This window comes from Balaenoptera musculus, chromosome 8, assembly GCF_009873245.2.
Source record: "Balaenoptera musculus isolate JJ_BM4_2016_0621 chromosome 8, mBalMus1.pri.v3, whole genome shotgun sequence".
Taxonomy (NCBI): Eukaryota; Metazoa; Chordata; class Mammalia; order Artiodactyla; family Balaenopteridae; genus Balaenoptera; species Balaenoptera musculus.
In genome coordinates, this window is record NC_045792.1 from 44,631,881 (window position 1) to 44,652,272 (window position 20,392).

A 20,392-nucleotide genomic window follows, 5' to 3' on the forward strand; every position below is an offset into this window, starting at 1 on the left:
ACTTAGTCCTAACACCAAGTAAAAAGCTCAACAAACTGAAAAGTTAACATCCACAAGAAAAGTAAGGTCACACTGCAAACTGCTGCCCGCAAAACTGGAGAGACTGCAGGCAGATACAGAGAATTACAATTTAACAGAGCACAGACTCACAAGCTGAAACCTCGGAGGGAATGAGAGCCAGGAGAGGAAAGTCTGCACTGTAATTGATAAATAGGAGGCTCAGTGTGGAAGTTAAAAATTACAGAGGTATCAGTCTTAAGGGGGCCCCACACTTTTTTCAGTTTTACCTCCAGGAGCTTGAATAGGTTCTCACAGTAAATATCAGAGAAAAATCCCCTTGTATTTCCAAGTAGGGGGAGGGGAAAAGGAACCATTTTGAAATAAGCCAGAGCACTGGCTGCCCTCAGGGGAAACTAGTTAAGCAGAGCCTAACCTGCTGGGGTATTATGAGAGTCTAACTCACCTGGGGAAGGAAAATACCCAACTCCAGGTGGCTCTAGAATTCCACATGGAGGAAGGGGAAAAACCCAACTCCAGCACACTCTAACCATCCTGCCCCACCAAGGGGGAGGGGGAAAATTGAGAAACACTTGTAAAGTTCACAGTCCACAGGCATAGGCTCACTGGAAGGCTGAAATCGAGTCAAAGGACTATAGAACACTTCCCTTCCCCACACAACTCACCACCACATTACAAAAGGCCTATTTACAGCAATTCCGTTTGCCTGGTACATCATGTCTGGCTAACAAGAAAAAATTACAAGGCATACCAAGAGGCAAAAGACACAAATTGAAGAGACAGAGAAACTATGAGAACCAGACATGGCAGGGACGTTGGAATGATCAGATCAGGAATTTAAGACAACAATGATTAATATGGTAAGGGCTCTTAATGGATAAAATAGAATATAAGAACAGATGAGCAATATAAGCAAAGAGACGGAGACCCTAGGAAAGAACCATAAAGAAAAGGACTATGACAGAAATGAAGAATGCCTTTGATGGGATTATTAGTGGACTGAACACAACTGAGGAAAAAAATCTTTAGCTATAGGATCTATCAGTAGAATCCTCAGAAACTGAAAAGCAAAGAGAACAAAGACTGAAAAAAAACAGAAGAGAATATCCAAGGATTGTGGGATAATTACAAAAGGTATAACATATGTGTAATGAGTATAGCAGAAGGAGAAGAAAGAGAGAAAGGAACAGAAGAAATATTTGAAACAATGATGACTCAAAAATTTCCCAAATTAATGTCAGACACTGAACCATAGATCCAGGAAGCTCAGAGAACATCAAGCAGGAAAAATGCCAAAACAAAACTACACCCAGGCATATCTTATTCAAACTATAGAAAATCATAGATAAATAAAAATCCTTAAAGAAAAAAGAAGAAAAACATACCTTACCTATAGAGGAACAAAGATAAGAATTACATCTGACTTCTCCTCAGAAACCATGCAAACAGGAGAGTGGAGTGAAATACTGAAAGCATTGAGAGAAAAAAAAACACCAACCTAGAATTCTGCATCCTGTAAAACTATCCTTCAAAAGTGAAGGACAAATAAAGATTCTACTAGACAAACAAAATTGAGAGAATCTGTTGCCAGTTGACCTGCTCTGCAAGAAACGTTAAATGTTCTCTAGAGAGAAGAAAAATATGAGTCAGAAACTCATCTACATAAAGAAAGGTAGAGCATCAAATAAGATATGAGTGAAGGTAAATTTTTTAATTTTATTTTTCTCATTTTTAATTGTTCAAACAGATAACAATTGTTCAAAATAATAGCAACAATGTATTTGATTATGTATATATATATCATGTTTGTGTGTGGTAATTATGCTTATAAGTGAAGTGAATGACAACAATGATACAAAGGACAGGAGGAAGGAATTTGGGCTATTTTGTTATTATAAGATACTCTCATTACCTATGAAGGGGTACAGTATTATTTGAAAGTGGACTTGGATTAGTTGTAAAGATGTACTGTAAAAACTAAGGCAACCACTAAAAAAAGTAAAAAAAAAAAAAAAGAAGTATAACTGATATGTTAAGAAGAGAAAATGGAACCACATATAACGTTCAGTTAAAACCACAAAAGGCAGAATAAGAGTGGAAGACAAAAATGAGAACAAAGAACAAAGGCAACAAAGAGAAAACAGTAATGAATATGGTAGAAATTAATCCAACTATATCAATAATCACTTTGAATGTCAATGGTCTAAATACAACAATTAAAAGACAGATTGTCAGAGTTGATCCCAAAACATAACCCAACTATATGTCATCTACAAGAAACCCACTTTAAACATACAGACACGTAGAGATTAAAATAAGTAAGCATATGAAGAAATGCTCCACAAAATACATATATCATCGAGGAAATGCAAATTAAAACAACAATGAGATACCACCACACATGTATTAAAATGGCCAAAATTCAGAACACTGATAACACTAAATGCTGGTGAAGATGTAGAGCAACAAGAATTGTCATTCATTGCTAGTGGGGATACAAAACGGCCCAGACACTTTGGAAGACAGTTGGCAGTTTCTTACAAAATTAAATATACTCTTACCAGATGATCCAGCAATCATACTCCTTAGTAATTATCTAAAGGAGTTGAAAATTTATGTCTACACAAAAACCCACACACGGAGGTTTATAGCAGCTTTATCCATAATTACCAAAACTTGGAAGCAACCAAGATGTCTGTCAGTAGGTCAATGGATAAATAAACTGTGGTACATCCAGACCATGGAATATTATTCAGTTCTAAAAAGAAACAACCTATCAAGCCATGAAAAGACATGGAGGAAGCTTAAATGCATATTACTAAGTAAAAGAAGCCAATCTGAAAAGCCAACATACTGTATGACTCCAACTATATGACATTCTAGAAAAGATAAAACTATGGAGACAGTAAAAAGATCAGTGGTGCTAGGGGTTGAGGGGAGAGAGGGATTAATAAGCAAGCACAGAGGATTTTCAGGACAGTTAAATTACTCTGCATGATACTATAATGGCCTATATGTGTCCTTATACATTTGCCCAAACCCATAAATGTATAACACCAAGAACCCTCTTGTAAATTATGGATTTGGGATAATAATGATGTGTCAATGTAGGTTCATCTATTGTAACAAATATACCACTCTGTTGGGTGATGTTGATAACTGGGGAGGCTATGCAGGTGTAGAGATAGAGGATATATGAAAAATCATTATACTTGCCATTCAATTTTGCTTTGAACTTAAAACTGCTCCCCCCCCCAATACAGTCTTTTTAAAAAGGGGGTGGGGGACAATTTTTTTTAAAGTAATACATTCTGTCACCTTCTAAAAAAAATAAAAATTCAAATAATGGAAAAGAATGTAGGAAAAGGAACAGAGAAAGACAAAAAGGAGAAAAAAATAGTGATAAAACAGTAGACTTATTCTAGCTATAACATAATACATCAAATATTAATGGACAAAATAATCTAATTAAAAGGCAAAAATTCACAGAATAAATTTTAAAAACCAAGACCCAACTATATGCTATCTGCAAAAAATACACTTTAAAGACAGAGGTGCTTGAAATTAATTGGAAAGAAAATATATACAATGCAAACACTAAAAGAAGGCTGAGTGGTTATATTAATAACAAATAAAATAGAAATCAGAACAAAGGGAATTATCTGAGCTATAGAGGAACATCTTATATTGATAAAATGTTCAATTTATCATGAAAAAAATGACAATTATAAATGTGTATATACCAATAAAATCGTCACAGAAACTGATAGCATTAAAGAGATAAACAGACAAATCCAGAACCACAGTTGGAGATTTTAAAACCTTTCAGCAAATGATAAAACTAGACAAAAAATTCAGTAATGATATAGATCAGTAGTTTTCAACAAAGGAGGGATTTGTCCCATGGGGAACATATTTCCCATGGAAACATTATTTGTTGTCTCAATTTGGTGGGGAGGGGAAGGGAGGGATAATGGTATGTATGAGTACCATGCACAAGACAGCCCTCTCCAAAAACAAAGAATTATCTGCCCAAAACATGTCAACTGTGCCAAGATTGAGAACCCCTGCTGGATATGAAGAACTACATCACTTCGACCTTGTTGATATTTTTAAAATACTAGAATCAGGCTAAAATAAATCACAAGAAAACCACATGATCATATCAATTGATCCAGAACAGACATTTGACAAAATACCCATTCATGACCAAGGCTCTCAGCAAAACTAGGAAAACATGTGAACTTCCTAAACTTGATAAAGAGCATCTTAAAAAAACACCCTACAGCTAACATTATACTTAAAGGTGAAAGACTGGATTCCTTTCCCCTAAGATCAAGAACAATGAAAGGACGTACCAACACAATAAAGCAAGAAAAGGAAATAAAAGATATACAGACTGGAAATGTAAAAATAAAACAGTCCCTATTTGCAACAACATAATTTTCTATGTCAAAAATCTCAAAGAATATGGAAAAAAAACTCCTGGAACTAATAAGTGAATTCAGCAAGGTCCCAGGAATCAAGATCACACTCAAAAACCAATCATACTTCTACGTTGTAGCAACAAACATGTGAAAAGTGATATTAAAAACGTAATACCCCCTTACCTCACATCATAGATAAAAATTAAGTCAAAATGGGTCAAAGACCCAAATACAAGAACTAAAACTATAAAAGTCTTAAAAGAAAACATAGGGGTAAATCTTTGTGACCTTAGATTGGTAACGGCTTCTTAAATATGACACAAAAACATAATCAAGAAAAGAATACATAAATTGGACTTCATCAAAATTTAAAACGTATGTACTTCAAAAAGGACATGATCAAGAATATAAAAAAACAAGGCACTGAATGGGAGAAAATATTTGCAAATCATATATCCTATAAGAGACTTGAATCAAGAATATCTAAAGAACTCTTACAAATTAATAATAAAAAGATAAATAACCCAATAAAAAACAGGCAAAGGATCAAAACAGACATTTCTCCAAAGAAGATATACAAATGGCTAGTGAGTACATGAAAAGTTGCTCAACACCATTAGTCATCTGGGAAATGCAAATCTAAACTGCACCTTAAATACTACTTCACACTCTCTAGGATGACCTTAATCAGAAAGACATATAATTACAAGTGTTAGCCAGGATGTGAAGAAACGAGATCCCTTACTGCTGGAGAAAATGAAAAACGGTGCAACAACTTCACTGAACACTTTGGCAGTTCCTCAAATGGTTAAGCAGAGTTACCAGGAGCCAGCAATATAACAAAGAGGCCCTTTCATCTTCTTAAGCTCACTACTAAATAATTCTTATATCAAAAGAGAAAAATAAACTAAAATTATAGAATTTCTAGAAAATGATGATAATATAAATACTACATGTTAGAATCTCTGGGATACAATTAAAGCAGTGATCAGAAGAAAATTCATAGCCTTAAATACTTATATCAGTAGACTTAAAGAATGAAAATAAATAAAGCCTCAAACTAAAAAGATTTTTAAAAGGAAAGCAAATTAGCCAAAAAAAGTAGAAGGAAAAACAATGAAAGCAAGAACTGAATTAGAAAACCAAAAAACAGAACTAATAAATAAGATGATTCATTGAAAAGCAAAATCAACAAAATTACTAGCTAAAAATAATATAAAATAAATAACAAATTGAGAAATAACCATTGAAAACATAAAATTCAACCAAATCATAACAGACTACTTTGTACAAACTCCATGCAAATAAATATAAAAATCTTTATAAAATAGATAATTTCTGGGAAATGGAAAATTTGTAAGAGATGGATAAGTTTCCATTAGAGAAAGTTACTAAAACTCTTTCTCTATTGAGTGAGTTGAAAGTTTAAACAGACCAAGTACCACAGAGGAAACTGATAACTTTTTCTAAGAACTACCACACCCAAAAGAGTCACCATGGCCAGGAGGTTTCACAGAGGAATGGACCAAATACTCAAAGGCCAGAAAATTCACTGTTACTTAAACTATACCAGAGAAAGGCAGGAAAAAATGAAAACTTGTGAAATATTTTATAAGGTAAATATGACACTGATAACTAAACCTGATAAAGAATACACACACACATAACTAGCCAATTTCACAAATAGTGATGTCACGATCAACTGAGGTTCATTCCAGCCAAGCAAGGGCTGTGGAATGTCAGGAAATCTATTCATCTAATTCACCAGAACTAACAGATTCATTGGAAAGATCTGGCGATTACCACTTTAATCACATATTCAAACTTAGAACTACTTAGAACTATGGACCTCCTGATGGCCTCAGCATCATCTATGAAGTAAATTCTTACCAAGAATGTTTAATCCAAATCTATTCAAGTCTTTGACTGAACTTCAAGTTTATAGGAAATACCAATTAAACAATTCCATGAGGAAAAATTTCAGGCAAAACCAGAAATGTTTTACACACAACAAGACCACTGCCCTGGTCACGTCAGTAAGTCAATGCCATGGGGGAAAAAAAGTGGGGAGGTTAACCTAGATTAAGAGGAAATAAAGAAATATAACACCATACATCAACTGTGACTAGATTCTGGTTTAAAAAAAAGCATTTTAGGACAATATGGACAAGATGGTAGTCAGGAATGACTGCTAATTTTCTTATGTGTGATAATAGTGTTGTAATTATGTAGGAAAGTACCCTTATTTTAGAATATGCATTCTAAAGTATTTAGGAGTAAAATGTCATGATGTCTACAATGTACTTCTATATGGTTTGGGCACACACACAATACCACACATACATAGACATATAATCACATACAAATAAAGTAAAAATGGTAAAATGTTAACAACTGTTGACTCTAGGTGATCGTTACACAGGTGTTCATTTCAACATTTCCTGTTGAAAAGTAGGCAAATAACTTCAAAAATGCCACCTTATTATTCAAGTGCTAAAAAATAAATTGAAGCAAACTTCATTTAAAGCATCTTTAAAGTTTCATATATGAGTACATACTTTGAAATCATACTTCCAAAACCAATATTTAGATTTTTAAATTGATCAGAAAGTTACAATCACCAGAACAAGGCTCTCATTACTTATGGGCAAAAAACCAATCAAAATACTTAACACACTTACCATGTGTCAGGCACTCTTCTAAGCACTCTTACATAACTAACTCACTTAATTCTCTGAATAACCATGTGAGTAGATTATCACTACCTCCATTTTTCAGGTAAGGAATAAGCCATAGACGTCACACAATAAGTGGCGGAGCCAGTCTCCCAAGCCAGATTTTATAGCTCCAGAATCCACACTTTTAACAACTATTCTGTACTGTCCTCTCAGGTGGGGTAAACTATGTTTCTAGCAATACTGACTTGATTTTCCTGGGGTTATAACATCCTTTGATTTTAGTAATTTTAATAATCTAAAAGTATCATCAAACAGAGAATCACAAAAATTTAGATACTATTACATTTACAAGAATGCATTAAAATGGCTTCAGGTGGATTAAGTAAATATTTAGTTACCTAACAAGATCTATCTATAGTCTTACTAGGGGATTGATGATTATAACAAACATCTTCATAAACTGAAAGATGATCCCATCTTGATTAATATACATGACCGTATCTTTATTCTCTGGGATAAAGATGGAACCAAAGCAGTTCTGAACAATAAAAATAATTATTCCTGAAATGGTAAAAATTCTTTTATGCAAAATGTTTAACTTCAACAGTTTACTTAACTGAAAAACTTACATAACAGTTTGTAGCATTTTGTAGAAATCTTATTATTCCACGTGGAACATTTTCAAGTTGATAAAAATGAAAATTTTTTTTAAAATGAGAAGATATCTTAAAAATAATAATTGATTTAATAGAGGTTAATGAGCCCGAAGCAAATTACAGATCTAATTGATAAAAGAAAACTACTGTTTATTTTCTTAGGTGTAATAACGGTATTGCAGTTATGGAAAAGATCTTTAATTAGAATTTATGCAAGCCATGTTTTAGTTTGGCACATCAGAGAACCCTCTAATTTTTTAGTAAACAAAGACTAATAGGCATTGTTACTATATAATGTCAATCTTTGTTTTTTTATAGGCTTAAAAACTTAAATAATATAAGTATAAAATTAAATTTTCCATCAAATATTGGGTTGGCCAAAAAGTTCGTTCCATTTTAAGTAAAAATAAAAGACACATTTTTCATTTTCACCAAGAACTGTATTGAACAACATATTCCCTAACCAAACAAACTTTTTGGCCAGCCCAATATTTGCAAGACTGAAAAATATATGTGGAAATATTTCTCCTCCCTGGACCATGATAAACAATAAGCAAAAAAAAAAAAAAAAAAAAATCTCTAGCTGTGACGGTGGACAGTAAATCAATTCTATTAAATATGTACATATGTAAAAGTTTACCTGCTTTTTCTCTCAATTAGAATGGCCACATAAGAAGCTGGTAAAGCGGCACCAAAGCCGGGACTCCATGAGTAGAATTTTCCAAGTATCTTCCTGAAATTGGAATTTGGAATGATTATATGAAATTTCTAGTTGGTCATTTCAGTTATTACACATAGAAGTTCCCCTTTTCAGTTCACCCTCTAACTAAATGTCCCACAGCACCTCAAATTCAGCATGTCCAAAACCAAACTCATTATCTTTCTCCCCTATCTCCATGAACCTGTTCTTTCCCCTCTCTTTTCCTAGGTTAATGATATCAACAACTACTTATCCACCTACGTGTGACACTTTGAGACATCCTTGGCTTCTCCTTCTTCCTTATCCCATACATGAAATCATCCCCTTAAATACTTCCATGTACAATTTATCTCTCAAATTCCTCTCCAACCTACTGCCCTTGCCTCAGTTATGTCCCTCACCATCTCTTCTTCAGGCTACTACAATAGCAAACTAATAGGTATCTCTCCTTCCAATAATTTAATCTGTTATATTCATTCAGACAGTCCCTGGATCCCACACTGTTCACTCTGCAAACCTTCTATGTTCTCAGTTTCCTATCTACCAAACGGGAATAAATGTATTACCTATCTCACAGAGTTGTTATGATGGCTACATGAGATATCCCCCAGCACCATGCATGACACATAGGAAGTACGCAGAAAATGTTAGCTATTATTACTATTATTACTATTGTTATCACTACTACTATTTTTTCATTATGGCTCTTATTTTATTGAAGTATAGCTGACTTACAATGTTGTGTTAGTTTCAGGTATATAGCAAAGAGATTCAGTTATATATATGTTTTTTTTTCCAGATTCTTTTCCCTTATAGGCTATTACAAAATATTGAGTATAGTTCCCTGTGCTACACAGTAGGTCCTTGTTGGTTATCTATTTTATATATAGTAGTGTGTGTATGTTAATCCAAACTCCTAATTTACCCCCCGCCCTTCCCCTTTGGTAACCATAAATTTGTTTTCTATGTCTGTGGGTCTATTTCTGTTTTATATATAGGTTCATCAGTATCATTTTTTTTCAACTATTACTATTTTTTAACACATGATAGATATTCAAAAAATGTCTCTCCTTCTTTCCTTCTACAACCCTGGGTAAGTTTTTTCTTACATCGCTTACTAAAGTATTTTACATTTTTTAGTTATATGTGTATATAAAATTTTTCATTTACTAGAATATATCCCTTGGAAGAAAGAATCTGCATAGTGTCTCACAAATTATAAACGCCATTAGCTGCTTGGGTTTTTAAAGAGAAAAAAAAAAGAAATCTGGAGATATTAGGAAGATTCTTTTTTCCTTTCAAAGACAATTTGTTCCTAAGAAAGGGAGAAACAAAAAATTATAAGAAATTGTCTGAACAAAGTTGGTCAACTGCTAAATGATGTATTACAGGAAAAAACATATCCTATGTACATACAGATAAGGATAAAAAATCAAATGAAATTTTCTTTTTAACTGAAGCTTAGCTTTAAAAAAATTAGAAAACCTACATATAACATGGGTATTTCTGCAATGGACATCAGAAACTTTCTGCCTGAGAAAACTGGAGGTGATTCTTCCTCCAACATAAAATACACAAAGGACTTAACAAGTTACTGAATATAAACATTAAAGGAAAATAATTGAGTGAGTCAGTTATAGGAGGAACACAGATGTTACCTTATTATAATTATTTTATGTCTCCACAACTTAACCAAAAGCTTCATAGAACATAAATATGCTGCAAGACCAATTTATTATTATTGCAATTTTTAAAACCTAATTATCTTATAACTCTATTTTTAGAGTTTTAACAAGTATTAGAAACTTTCCAGAGACTACATGGTAAAGAGTTTCTTATACAGATTTTTCAGGTCAATTTAAAGGCATGACTTATTCAACAGTATAAACTTTATCAATTACTAAAAGTTTATAAATATTAATGTTCTTAAGGCAAAAATCTATAGAAGACTTTTGGAAATTATATTTCTTTTTTTTTTTTTAGAAAAGGATAAAATTATTATTCAATTTATTATTCCCTATATACAAAAAACTAGTTTGGTAAAACATTAAAAGCTTCACTTTTAGACTGAGAATGATTCATAGCTCCCCATAATTCCCACTTCTAGTTCACACTGTACTGGAGATCTTAGCAAGTACAATAACGCAAAAAAAATAAATACAAGGTATAAGAATTCAGAAAGGAAGAAATATTGTCATTAAGTTATGAGCAATTTTTTTTCCTTATTAGTCATCAAATTAATACACATCAGTGAATACATGCCAATCCCAATCTCCCAATTCAACAAACCACCACCCCCACCACCCCCCCACCGCTTTCCCCCCTTGGTGTCCATACATTTGTTCTCTACATCTGTGCCTAAATTTCTGCCCTGCAAACCATCTCATCTGTACCATTTTTCTAGGTTCCACACATATGTGTTAATATACGGTATTTGTTTTTCTCTTTCTGATTTACTTCACTTGGTATGACAGACTCTAGATCCATCCACGACTCAACAAATGACCCAATTTCGTTCCTTTTTATGGCTGAGTAATATTCCATTGTATATATGTACCACATCTTCCTTATCCATTCGTCTGTCGATGGGCATTTAGGTTGTTTCCATGACCTGGCTACTGTAAATAGTGCTGCAATGAACATTGGGGTGCATGTGTCTTTTGGAATTATGGTTTGCTCTGTGTATATGCCCAGTCGTGGGATTGCTGGGTCATATGGTAATTTTATTTTTAGCTTTTTAAGGAACCTCCATACTGTTCTCCATGGTGGCTGTATCAATTTACATTCCCACCAACAGTGCAAGAGGGTTCCTTTTCTCCACACCCTCTCCAGCATTTGCTGTTTGTAGATTTTCTGATGATGCCGATTCTAACTGGTGTGAGGTGATACCTCATTGTAGTTTTGATTTGCATTTCTCTAATAATTAGTGATGTTGAGCAGCTTTTCATGTGCTTCTTGGCCATCTGTATGTCTTCTTTGGAGAAATGTCTACTTAGGTCTTCTGCCCATTTTTGGATTGGGTTGATTTTTTTTTAATATTGACCTGCATGAGCTGTTTATATATTTTGGAGATTAATCCTTTCTCCGTTGATTCGTTTGCAAATATTTTCTCCCATTCTGAGGAGTGTCTTTTCGTCTTGTTTATGGTTTCCTTTGCTGGGCAAAAGCTTTGAAGTTTCATTAGGTCCCATTTGTTTATTTTTGTTTTTATTTCCATGACTCTAGGAGGTGGGTCAAAAAAGATCTTGCTGTGATTTACATCAAAGAGTGTTCTTCCTATGTTTTCCTCTAAGAGTTTTATACTGTCCGGTCTTACATTTAGGTCTCTAATCCATTTTGAGTTTATTTTTGTGTATGGTGTTAGGGACTGTTCTAATTTCATTCTTTTACATGTAGCTGTCCAGTTTTCCCAGCACCACTTTTTGAAGAGACTGTCTTTTCTCCATTGTATATCCTTGCCTCCTTTGTCATAGATTAGTTGACCATAGCTGCATGGGTTTATCTCTGGGCTTTCTATCTTGTTCCATTGATCTATGTTTCTGTTTTTGTGCCAGTACCATATTGTCTTGATTACTGTAGCTTTGTAGTATAGTCTGAAGTCAGGGAGTCTGATTCCTCCAGCTCCATTTTTTCCCCTCAAGACTGCTTTGGCTATTCAGGGTCTTTTGTGTCTCCATACAAATATTAAGATTTTTTATTCTAGTTTCGTAAAAATTGCCATTGGTAATTTGATAGGGATTGTATTGAATCTGTAGATTGCTTTGGGTAGTATAGTCATTTTCACAATATTGATTCTTCCCATACAAAAACATGGTATATCTCTCCATCTGTTGGTATCATCTTTAATTTCTTTCATCAGTATCTTATAGTTTTCTGCATACAGGTCTTTTGTCTCTTTTGTCTCCCTAGGTAGGTTTCTTCCTAGGTAGGTATTTTGTTCTTTTTGTTGCAATGGTAAATGGGAGTGTTTCCTTAATTTCTCTTTCAGATTTTTCATCATTAGTGTATAGGAATGCAAGAGATTTCTGTGCATTAGTTTTGTGTCCTGCAATTTTACCAAATTCATTGAGTAGCTCTAGTAGTTTTCTGGTGGCATCTTTAGGATTGTCTATGTATAGTATCATGTCATCTGCAAACAGTGACAATTTTACTTCTTCTTTTCCAATTTGTATTCCTTTTATTTCTTTTTCTTCTCTGACTGCCGTGGCTAGGACTTCCAAAACTATGTTGAATAACAGTGGTGAGAGTGGACATCCCTCTCTTGTTCCTGATCTTAGAGGAAATGCTTTCAGTTTTTCACCATTGAGAATGATGTTTCCTCTGGGTTTGGGGTATATGGCCTTTATTACATTGAGATATGTTCCCTCTATGCCCACTTTCTGGAGAGTTTTTATCATAAATGGGTGTTGAATTTTGTCAAAAGCTTTTTCTGCATCTACTGAGATGATCATATGGTTTTTATCCTTCAATTTGTTAATATGGTGTATCACATTGATTGATTTGCATATATTGAAGAATCCTTGCATCCCTGGGATAAATCCCACTTGATCATGGTGTATGATCCTTTTAATGTGTTGTTGGATTCTGCTTGCTAGTATTTTGTTGAGGATTTTTGCATCTATATTCATCAGTGATATTGGTCTCTAATTTTCTTTTTTGGTAGTATCTTTGTCTGGTTTTGGTATCAGGGTGATGGTGGCCTCATAGAATGAGTTTGGGAGCATTCCTTCCTCTGCAATTTTTTGGAAGAGTTTGAGAAGAATGGGTGTTAGCTCTTCTCTAAATGTTTGATAGAATTCATCTGTGAAGCAATCTGGTCTTAGACTTTTGTTTTTTGGAAGATTTTTAATCACAGTTTCAATTTCATTACTTGTGATTGGTCTGTTCATATTTTCTATTTCTTCCTGGTTCAGTCTTGGAAGGTTATACCTGCCTAAGAATTTGTCCATTTCTTTCAGGTTGTCCATTATATCGGCATACTGTTGCTTGTAATAGTCTCTTAGGATGCTTTGTATTTCTGCGGTGTCTGTTGTAACTTCTCCCTTTTCATTTCTAATTTTATTGATTTGAGTCCTCTCCCTCTTTTTCTTGATGAGTCTGGCTAATGGTTATCAATTTTGTTTATCTTCTCAAAGAACCAGCTTTTAGTTTTATTGATCTTTGCTATTGTTTTCTTTGTTTCTATTTCATTTATTTCCGCTCTGATCTTTATGATTTCTTTCCTTTGCTAACTTTGGGTTTTGTTTCTTCTTCTTTCTCTAGTTCCTTTAGGTGTAAGGTTAGATTGCTTATTTGAGATTTTTCTTGTTTCTTGAGGTAGGCTTGTATAGCTATAAACTTCCCTCTTAGAACTGCTTTTGCTGCATCCCATAGGCTTTGGACCATCGTGTTTTCATTGTCATTTGTCTCTACGTATTTTTTTATTTCCTCTTTGATTTCTTCAGTGATCTCTTGGTTATTTAGTAACGTATTGTTTAGCCTCCATGTGTTTGTGTTTTTTACGTTTTGTTCCCTGTAATTCATTTCTAATCTCATAGTGTTGTGGTCAGAAAAGATGCTTGATATGATTTCAATTTTCTTAAATTTACTGAGGCTTGATTTGTGACCCAAGATGTGATCTATCCTGGAGAATGTTCCGTGTGCACTTGAGAAGAAAGTGTAATCTGCTGTTTTGGGATGGAATGTCCCATAAATATCAATTAAATCTATCTGGTCTATTGTGTCATTTAAAGCTTCTGTTTCCTTATTTATTTTCATTTTGGATGATCTGTCCATTGGTGTAAGTGAGGTGTTAAAGTCCCCAATATTATTGTGTTACTGTCGATTTCCTCTTTTAGAGCTGTTAGCAGTTGCCTTATGTATTGAGGTGCTCCTATGTTGGGTGCATATATATTTATAATTGTTGTATCTTCTTCTTGGATTGATCCCTTGATCATTATGTAGTGTCCTTCCTTGTCTCTTGTAACATTCTTTATTTTAAAGTCTATTTTATCTGATATGAGTATTGCTCTTCCAGATTTCTTTTGATTTCCATTTGCATGGAATATCTTTTTCTATCCCCTCACTTTCAGTCTCTATGTGTCCCTAGGTCTGAAGTGGGTCTCTTGTAGACAGCATATATATGGGTCTTGTTTTTGTATCCATTCAGTGAGCCTGTGTCTTTTGGTTGGAGCATTTAATCCATTCAAGTTAAAGGTAATTATTGGTATGTATGTTCCTATTACCATTTTCTTAATTGTTTTGCATTTGTTTTTGCAGGTCCTTTTCTTCTCTTGTGTTTCCCACTTAGAGAAGTTCCTTTAGCATTTGTTGTAGAGTTGTTTTGCTGGTGCTGAGTTCTCTTAGCTTTTGCTTGTCTGTAAAGCTTTTGATTTCTCCATTGAATCTGAATGAGATCCTTGCCGGGTAGAGTAATCTTGGTTGTAGGTTCTTCCCTTTCATCACTTTATCATGCCACTTCCTTCTGGCTTGTAGCGTTTCTGCTAAGAAATCAGCTGTTAACCTTATGGGAGTTCTCTTGTATGTTATTTGTCGTTTTTCCCTTGCTGCTCTCAATAATTTTTCTTTCCCTTTAATTTTTGCCAGTTTGATTACTAGGTGTCTCGGTGTGTTTCTCCTTGGGTTTATCCTGTATGGGACTCTCTGCACTTCCTGGACTGGGGTGGCTGTTCCCTTTCCCATGTTTGGGAAGTTTTTGACTATAATCTCTTCAAATATTTTCTCTGGTCCTTTCTCTCTCTCTTCTCCTTCTGGGACCCCTATAATGCGAATGTTGTTGCATTTAATGTTGTCCCAGAGGTCTCTTAGGCTGTCTTCATTTCTTTTCATTCTTTTTTCTTTATTCTGTTCCACAGCAGTGAATTCCACCTTTCTGTCTTCCAGGTCACTTATCCATTCTTCTGCCTCAGTTATTCTGCTATTGATTCCTTCTAGTGTAGTTTTCATTTCAGTTATTGTATTGTTCATCTCTCTTTGTTTGTTCTTTAATTCTTCTAAATCTTTGTTAAACATTTCTTGCATCTTCTCAATCTTTGCCTCCATTCTTTTTCCAAGGTCCTGGATCGTCTTCACTATCATTATTCTGAATTCTTTTTCTGGAAGGTTGCCTATCTTCACTTCATTTAGTTGTTTTTCTGGGGTTTTATCTTGTTCCTTCATCTGGTACATAGCCCTCTGCCTTTTCATCTTGTCTATCTTTCTTTGAATGTGGTTTTTGTTCCACAGGCTGCAGGATTGTAGTTCTTCTTGCTTCTGCTGTCTGCCCTCTGGTGGATGAGGCTATCTAAGAGGCTTGTGCAAGTTTCATGATGGGAGGGACTGGTGGTGGGTAGAGCTGACTGTTGCTCTGGTGGGCACAGCTCAGTAAAACTTTAATCCGTTTGACTGCTGATGGGTGGGGCTGGGTACCCTTCATGTTGGTTGTTTGGCCTGAGGCAACCCAACACTGGAGCCTACCTGGGCTCTTTGGTGGGGTTAATGGCAGACTCTGGGAGGGCTCACACCATGGAGTACTTCCCAGAACTTCCGTTGCCAGTGTCCTTGTCCCCCCAGTGAGATACAGCCACCGCCCGCCTCTGCTGGAGACCCTCCAACACTACCAGGTAGGTCTGGTTCTGTCTCCTATGGGGTCACTGCTCCTTCCCCTGGGTCCCAATGTGCACACTACTTTGTGTGTGCCCTCCAAGAGTGGAGTCTCTGTTTCCCCCAGTCCAGTCGAAGTCCTGCAATCAAATCCCACTAGCCTTCAAAGTCTGATTCTCTAGGAATTCCTCCTACCGTTGCCAGACCCCCAGGTTGGGAAGCCTGACGTGGGGCTCAGAACCTTCACTCCAGTGGGTGGACTTCTGTGGTACAAGGGTTCTCCAGTCTGTGAGTCACCCACCCAGCAGTTATGGGATTTGATTTTACTGGGATTGCGCCCCTCCTACCGTCTCATTGTGGCTTCTCATTTGTCTTTGGATGTGGGGTGAGTTCCAGTGTCTTCCTGTCGATGATTGTCCAGCAGCTAGTTGTGATTCTGGTGTTCTTGCAAGCGGAAATTATATTTCTAATTGCAGTTAAAATTTACCTGCAGAATTATTTTGGGTAATACTAACTGGGTAACATTAATAGTAATATAATGTGAAGTTAGTATTTTAACCTGACAAATTAAATAAACTAGTTTGGGTTTCAACAATGTGTGGGGGAAAAAATAAAAAGTAAATATCTAATAAACATGTTAAGTATATCATAACACTAAAAACTGAATTCTAACTGCATGTATATTGTATGAAGCATGTGACACAGATAATGCACTGCATCAGGACCAAAAGTTTCATCAGTAGGATATACCAGAAATTTTACAGATAAACACGAGCATTTTATAGTCCTTTTGAAGTCCATTCACTGCATTTGGACCTAACCAATATCATGGACAGTTGCTTTGAATTCCTAATCTATGAAACTGAAAAGTTAAGAAATTCTCATTAACAAGTCAGTAAATATACCGGGCCTCAGAAAATGTATGATACATTAAAGCACTTTTGCTATATAATCACAGTAATAATTTGAAGTTTATATTACATTTTTAGGCCAAGAGGCCCACAACTCCTGGTTTTACAAGCGTTCTTTGAGATAAATAAATGTCATTTCACAGAGAGAAAAAAATACACAAGCAGTGACCTGCACAACATTTATATAAACATCTGTTTGTTTCAGTTTCAACAAAGGCATTTGTATTAACTACCAATTGTGATTATGTGTACCAACCTTAAAATGCAAAAGAAAGCCATAAACAAGGCCCCATTAGCAGTCAGAAATGAAGCAGATTGTAGGATCTCAGGGAGCAGTTTGTGTAAATAATAATCTAATTTTCGTTTCCGGAGAATTGCTGCAATCTGGAAAAAAAAGAAAAAAAAAAGGCTCTTTTGTTTAATATAACCAACTTTTCCCACTCAAGTTAGTTCTTATGTGGAAGATCCTGAAATAATAGCATGTATTTAAAAATTAAAGTAAAAACTCTGGTATTTTACTGGCTCCTCTATGAAAATTCAATTTCTGGGACAGAAGACCCTTTAATTTATTGAAAGTATAATGGATAAAATAAACACCTAGAAATTACAACATGGATCATATGATAAATAACCTCCAAACACTGAGATAAATATTTATAATGCCTTAAAAAGTTTTAAACTGGGGCGTCCCTGGTGGCACAGTGGTTAAGAATCTGCCTGCCAATTCAGGGTACACAGGTTCGAGCCCTGGTCCAGGAAGATCCCACATGCTGCGAGGCAACTAAGCCCGTGCGCCACAACTACTGAGCCTGCACTCTAGAGCCCGTGAGCCACAACTACTGAAGCCCACATGCCACAACCACTGAGGCCCACGTGCCTGGAGCCCGTGCTCCGCAACAAGAGAAGCCACCACAGTGAGAAGTCCGCGCATGGCAAGGAAGAGTAGCCCCTGCTTGCAGCAACTAGACAAAGCCCACGCACAGCAACAAAGATGCAATGCAGCCAAAAATAAATAAATAAAATTTTTTAAAAAAAGTTTTAAACTGAAAAATAAAATATATGTTTAAATGGAAAAAATAAAGTACAATCAAATAGAAATTGAATGCTAAAACAAAACTACATTACAGATACTATCAGCCTGGATATTAGAAAACTTCAATGATAAAAACCAGAGAAATTCATTCATTCAGTTTCACTGAGAAGGGGATATGAGCTAGATTAGGAACAACAGTATAATTCTCACAGGTCACCAGGAAGAAATGCTTTTCTATCATGATGAAACAATATATCAAAGGAACAAAAGTTAAGGGGACAGAATTAGGGAATGAGGGAGGGAATGTAAGAAAGGGCAAGACTGACTTGAGAAAAGGAAGACCAGAGAACTCTGCATTCACTTTTCACCATTCTAGACATAACAGCTTCCCTATCGTCAGGGATCAACAAATCTAATGGCCTCGTCTCAGTTCTTTTCTTATTCTACCCCTTAAAATCCTCTGATAATTTCCTACTTCATTCAATTAAACAAACTGTTATTAAGAATTATGCCATACACAGGAAAAACAACAATGAATAAGATCTAATCCTTGCCTTCAAGGAACATAAAAACTTAATAGGGAAGTAGACATATAAACAATAAACTACAGTAAGGCAGTGTGGTATATGCTATACTAGAAGAAGAAGAAACTGCTACAGAAATACATATTAGGGAATAACCAAAAAGGAGATGGGACTGGACAGGTAATAATGCCTGGAAGATGGATCTTGACAAATAGGTAAAACGTCGACAAAAGAGAAGTTTCTATGGTTTCTGTGACTTCATTGTTTTCATTCTCCCATTATATCTCTAAGTGCTACTCCTTTGTTAGCATTTCTTCCTCAAATCTCTACTCATTCTATATACAATCTCTCCCACAGCATCACCTATCATGTCGAAGTAGGAATTCCAATATAACCCCTTCTAATTTTTTTTTTCTTTTAATTTTTGGCTGCATTGGGTCTTTGTTGCTGCACACAGGCTTTCTCTAGTTGCAGCGAGCGGGGGCTACTCTTCATTGTGGTGCACAGGCTTCTCATTGCGGTGACTTCTCGTTGCGGAGCACAGGCTCTATGTGCACAGGCTTCAGTAGTTGCAGCACATGGGCTCAGCAGTTGCGGCACGTGGGCCCTAGAGCACACAGGCTTCAGTAGTTGTGGGCTCAGTAGTTGTGGCTCGCAGGCTTAGCTGCTCCGGGCATGTGGCATCTTCCCAGGCCAGGGATCAAACCCATGTCCCCTGGATTGGCAGGCAGATTCTTAACCACTGCACCACCAGGGAAGCCCCTCCCCTAAATTCTTAATGCATACTTCAAATGTCTATTGGACATGTCAATAAAGACATACCACAGACATCAAAAAAAAAGCATGTCCAAAGCAGAACTTATTATACTTCCCAAAAATGCTTTTATTTCTGAGTTTCTAACCTCAAGTAATAGTACCACATCCACCCAATTACTTAGAAACAAAATGTTGGTGTCATTTCAATTACTCCCTGGATCCTCAACCATCTCCTCAGTTCTAATGATCTCCTAGGATCTTCAGGTTTTAGAATGTAATGTCTCTTTCATTTTAGACTCAACAATGGGCAGAATATGGTACTCTGTTATATATTCAAGTAGTTACAGAAAAAAATCCCCTCTGTTCCTGGAAAGGAAAAAACATAACTGTCCCTATTTGCAGATAACCTGATTGTCTACACAGAAATTCCCAAGCAAGTTACATACAGACACACACACACCTCCTAGAACTCATAATGCAGTTTAGCAAAGGCAAAGGATAAAAGATAAACATATAAAAGTTATTTGTATTTCTATATAAAAAAATGAATACATGGACACCAAAATTTAAATACAATAGCATTTATAACTCCTCAAAAAATGAAATACTTAGGGGAAAATCTACAACACTTGTATAGGACTTGTATACTGAAAGATACACAATGCTGATGGAAGAAATCAAAGAACAGATTAATAAATGTTCATAGATAGGAAGACTCAACATGGTAAAGATGTCAATTTTCCCCCAAAGCAATATACACGTTTAACACAATTTCTATTACGATTCCAGAAAAGGTTTTGTTGATGTGGACAAGATTATACTGAAATTTATATAGAAAAGCAAAGGAACTATAAGAGCTAAAACAACTTTGAAAAAGTGAATAAAATGGGAGGAATGAGCCTACCCAATTTGAAGACATTATATAGCTACAGCAATCAGGTTTTGTGATATTGGCAAAAGGATAGACAAATACATTAATGAAATAGAATAGAGAACCTAGATATAGATCCACACAAATATATCCAACTGATTTTTGACAAGGTACAATGGCAATCCCATAGAGGAAAAATAGCTATTTCAACAAATGGTGCTGGAGCAAAGAGACATC

At 35.3% G+C, this 20,392-nt stretch overlaps 1 protein-coding gene across 1 annotated transcript in view; it reads right to left on the reverse strand.

The window, feature by feature from the left end:
• Positions 1–20,392, reverse strand: part of TMEM135 (transmembrane protein 135) — a 243,351-nt gene that overhangs the window by 190,604 nt on the left and 32,355 nt on the right. Inside the window, exons 2-3 of the mRNA XM_036860344.1 lie at positions 17,228–17,355; positions 8,420–8,512 (exon numbers count right to left, since the gene is read on the reverse strand). Coding sequence (XP_036716239.1) covers positions 8,420–8,512; positions 17,228–17,355 — 221 coding nt within the window. The remainder of the gene's footprint in view (positions 1–8,419; positions 8,513–17,227; positions 17,356–20,392) is intronic.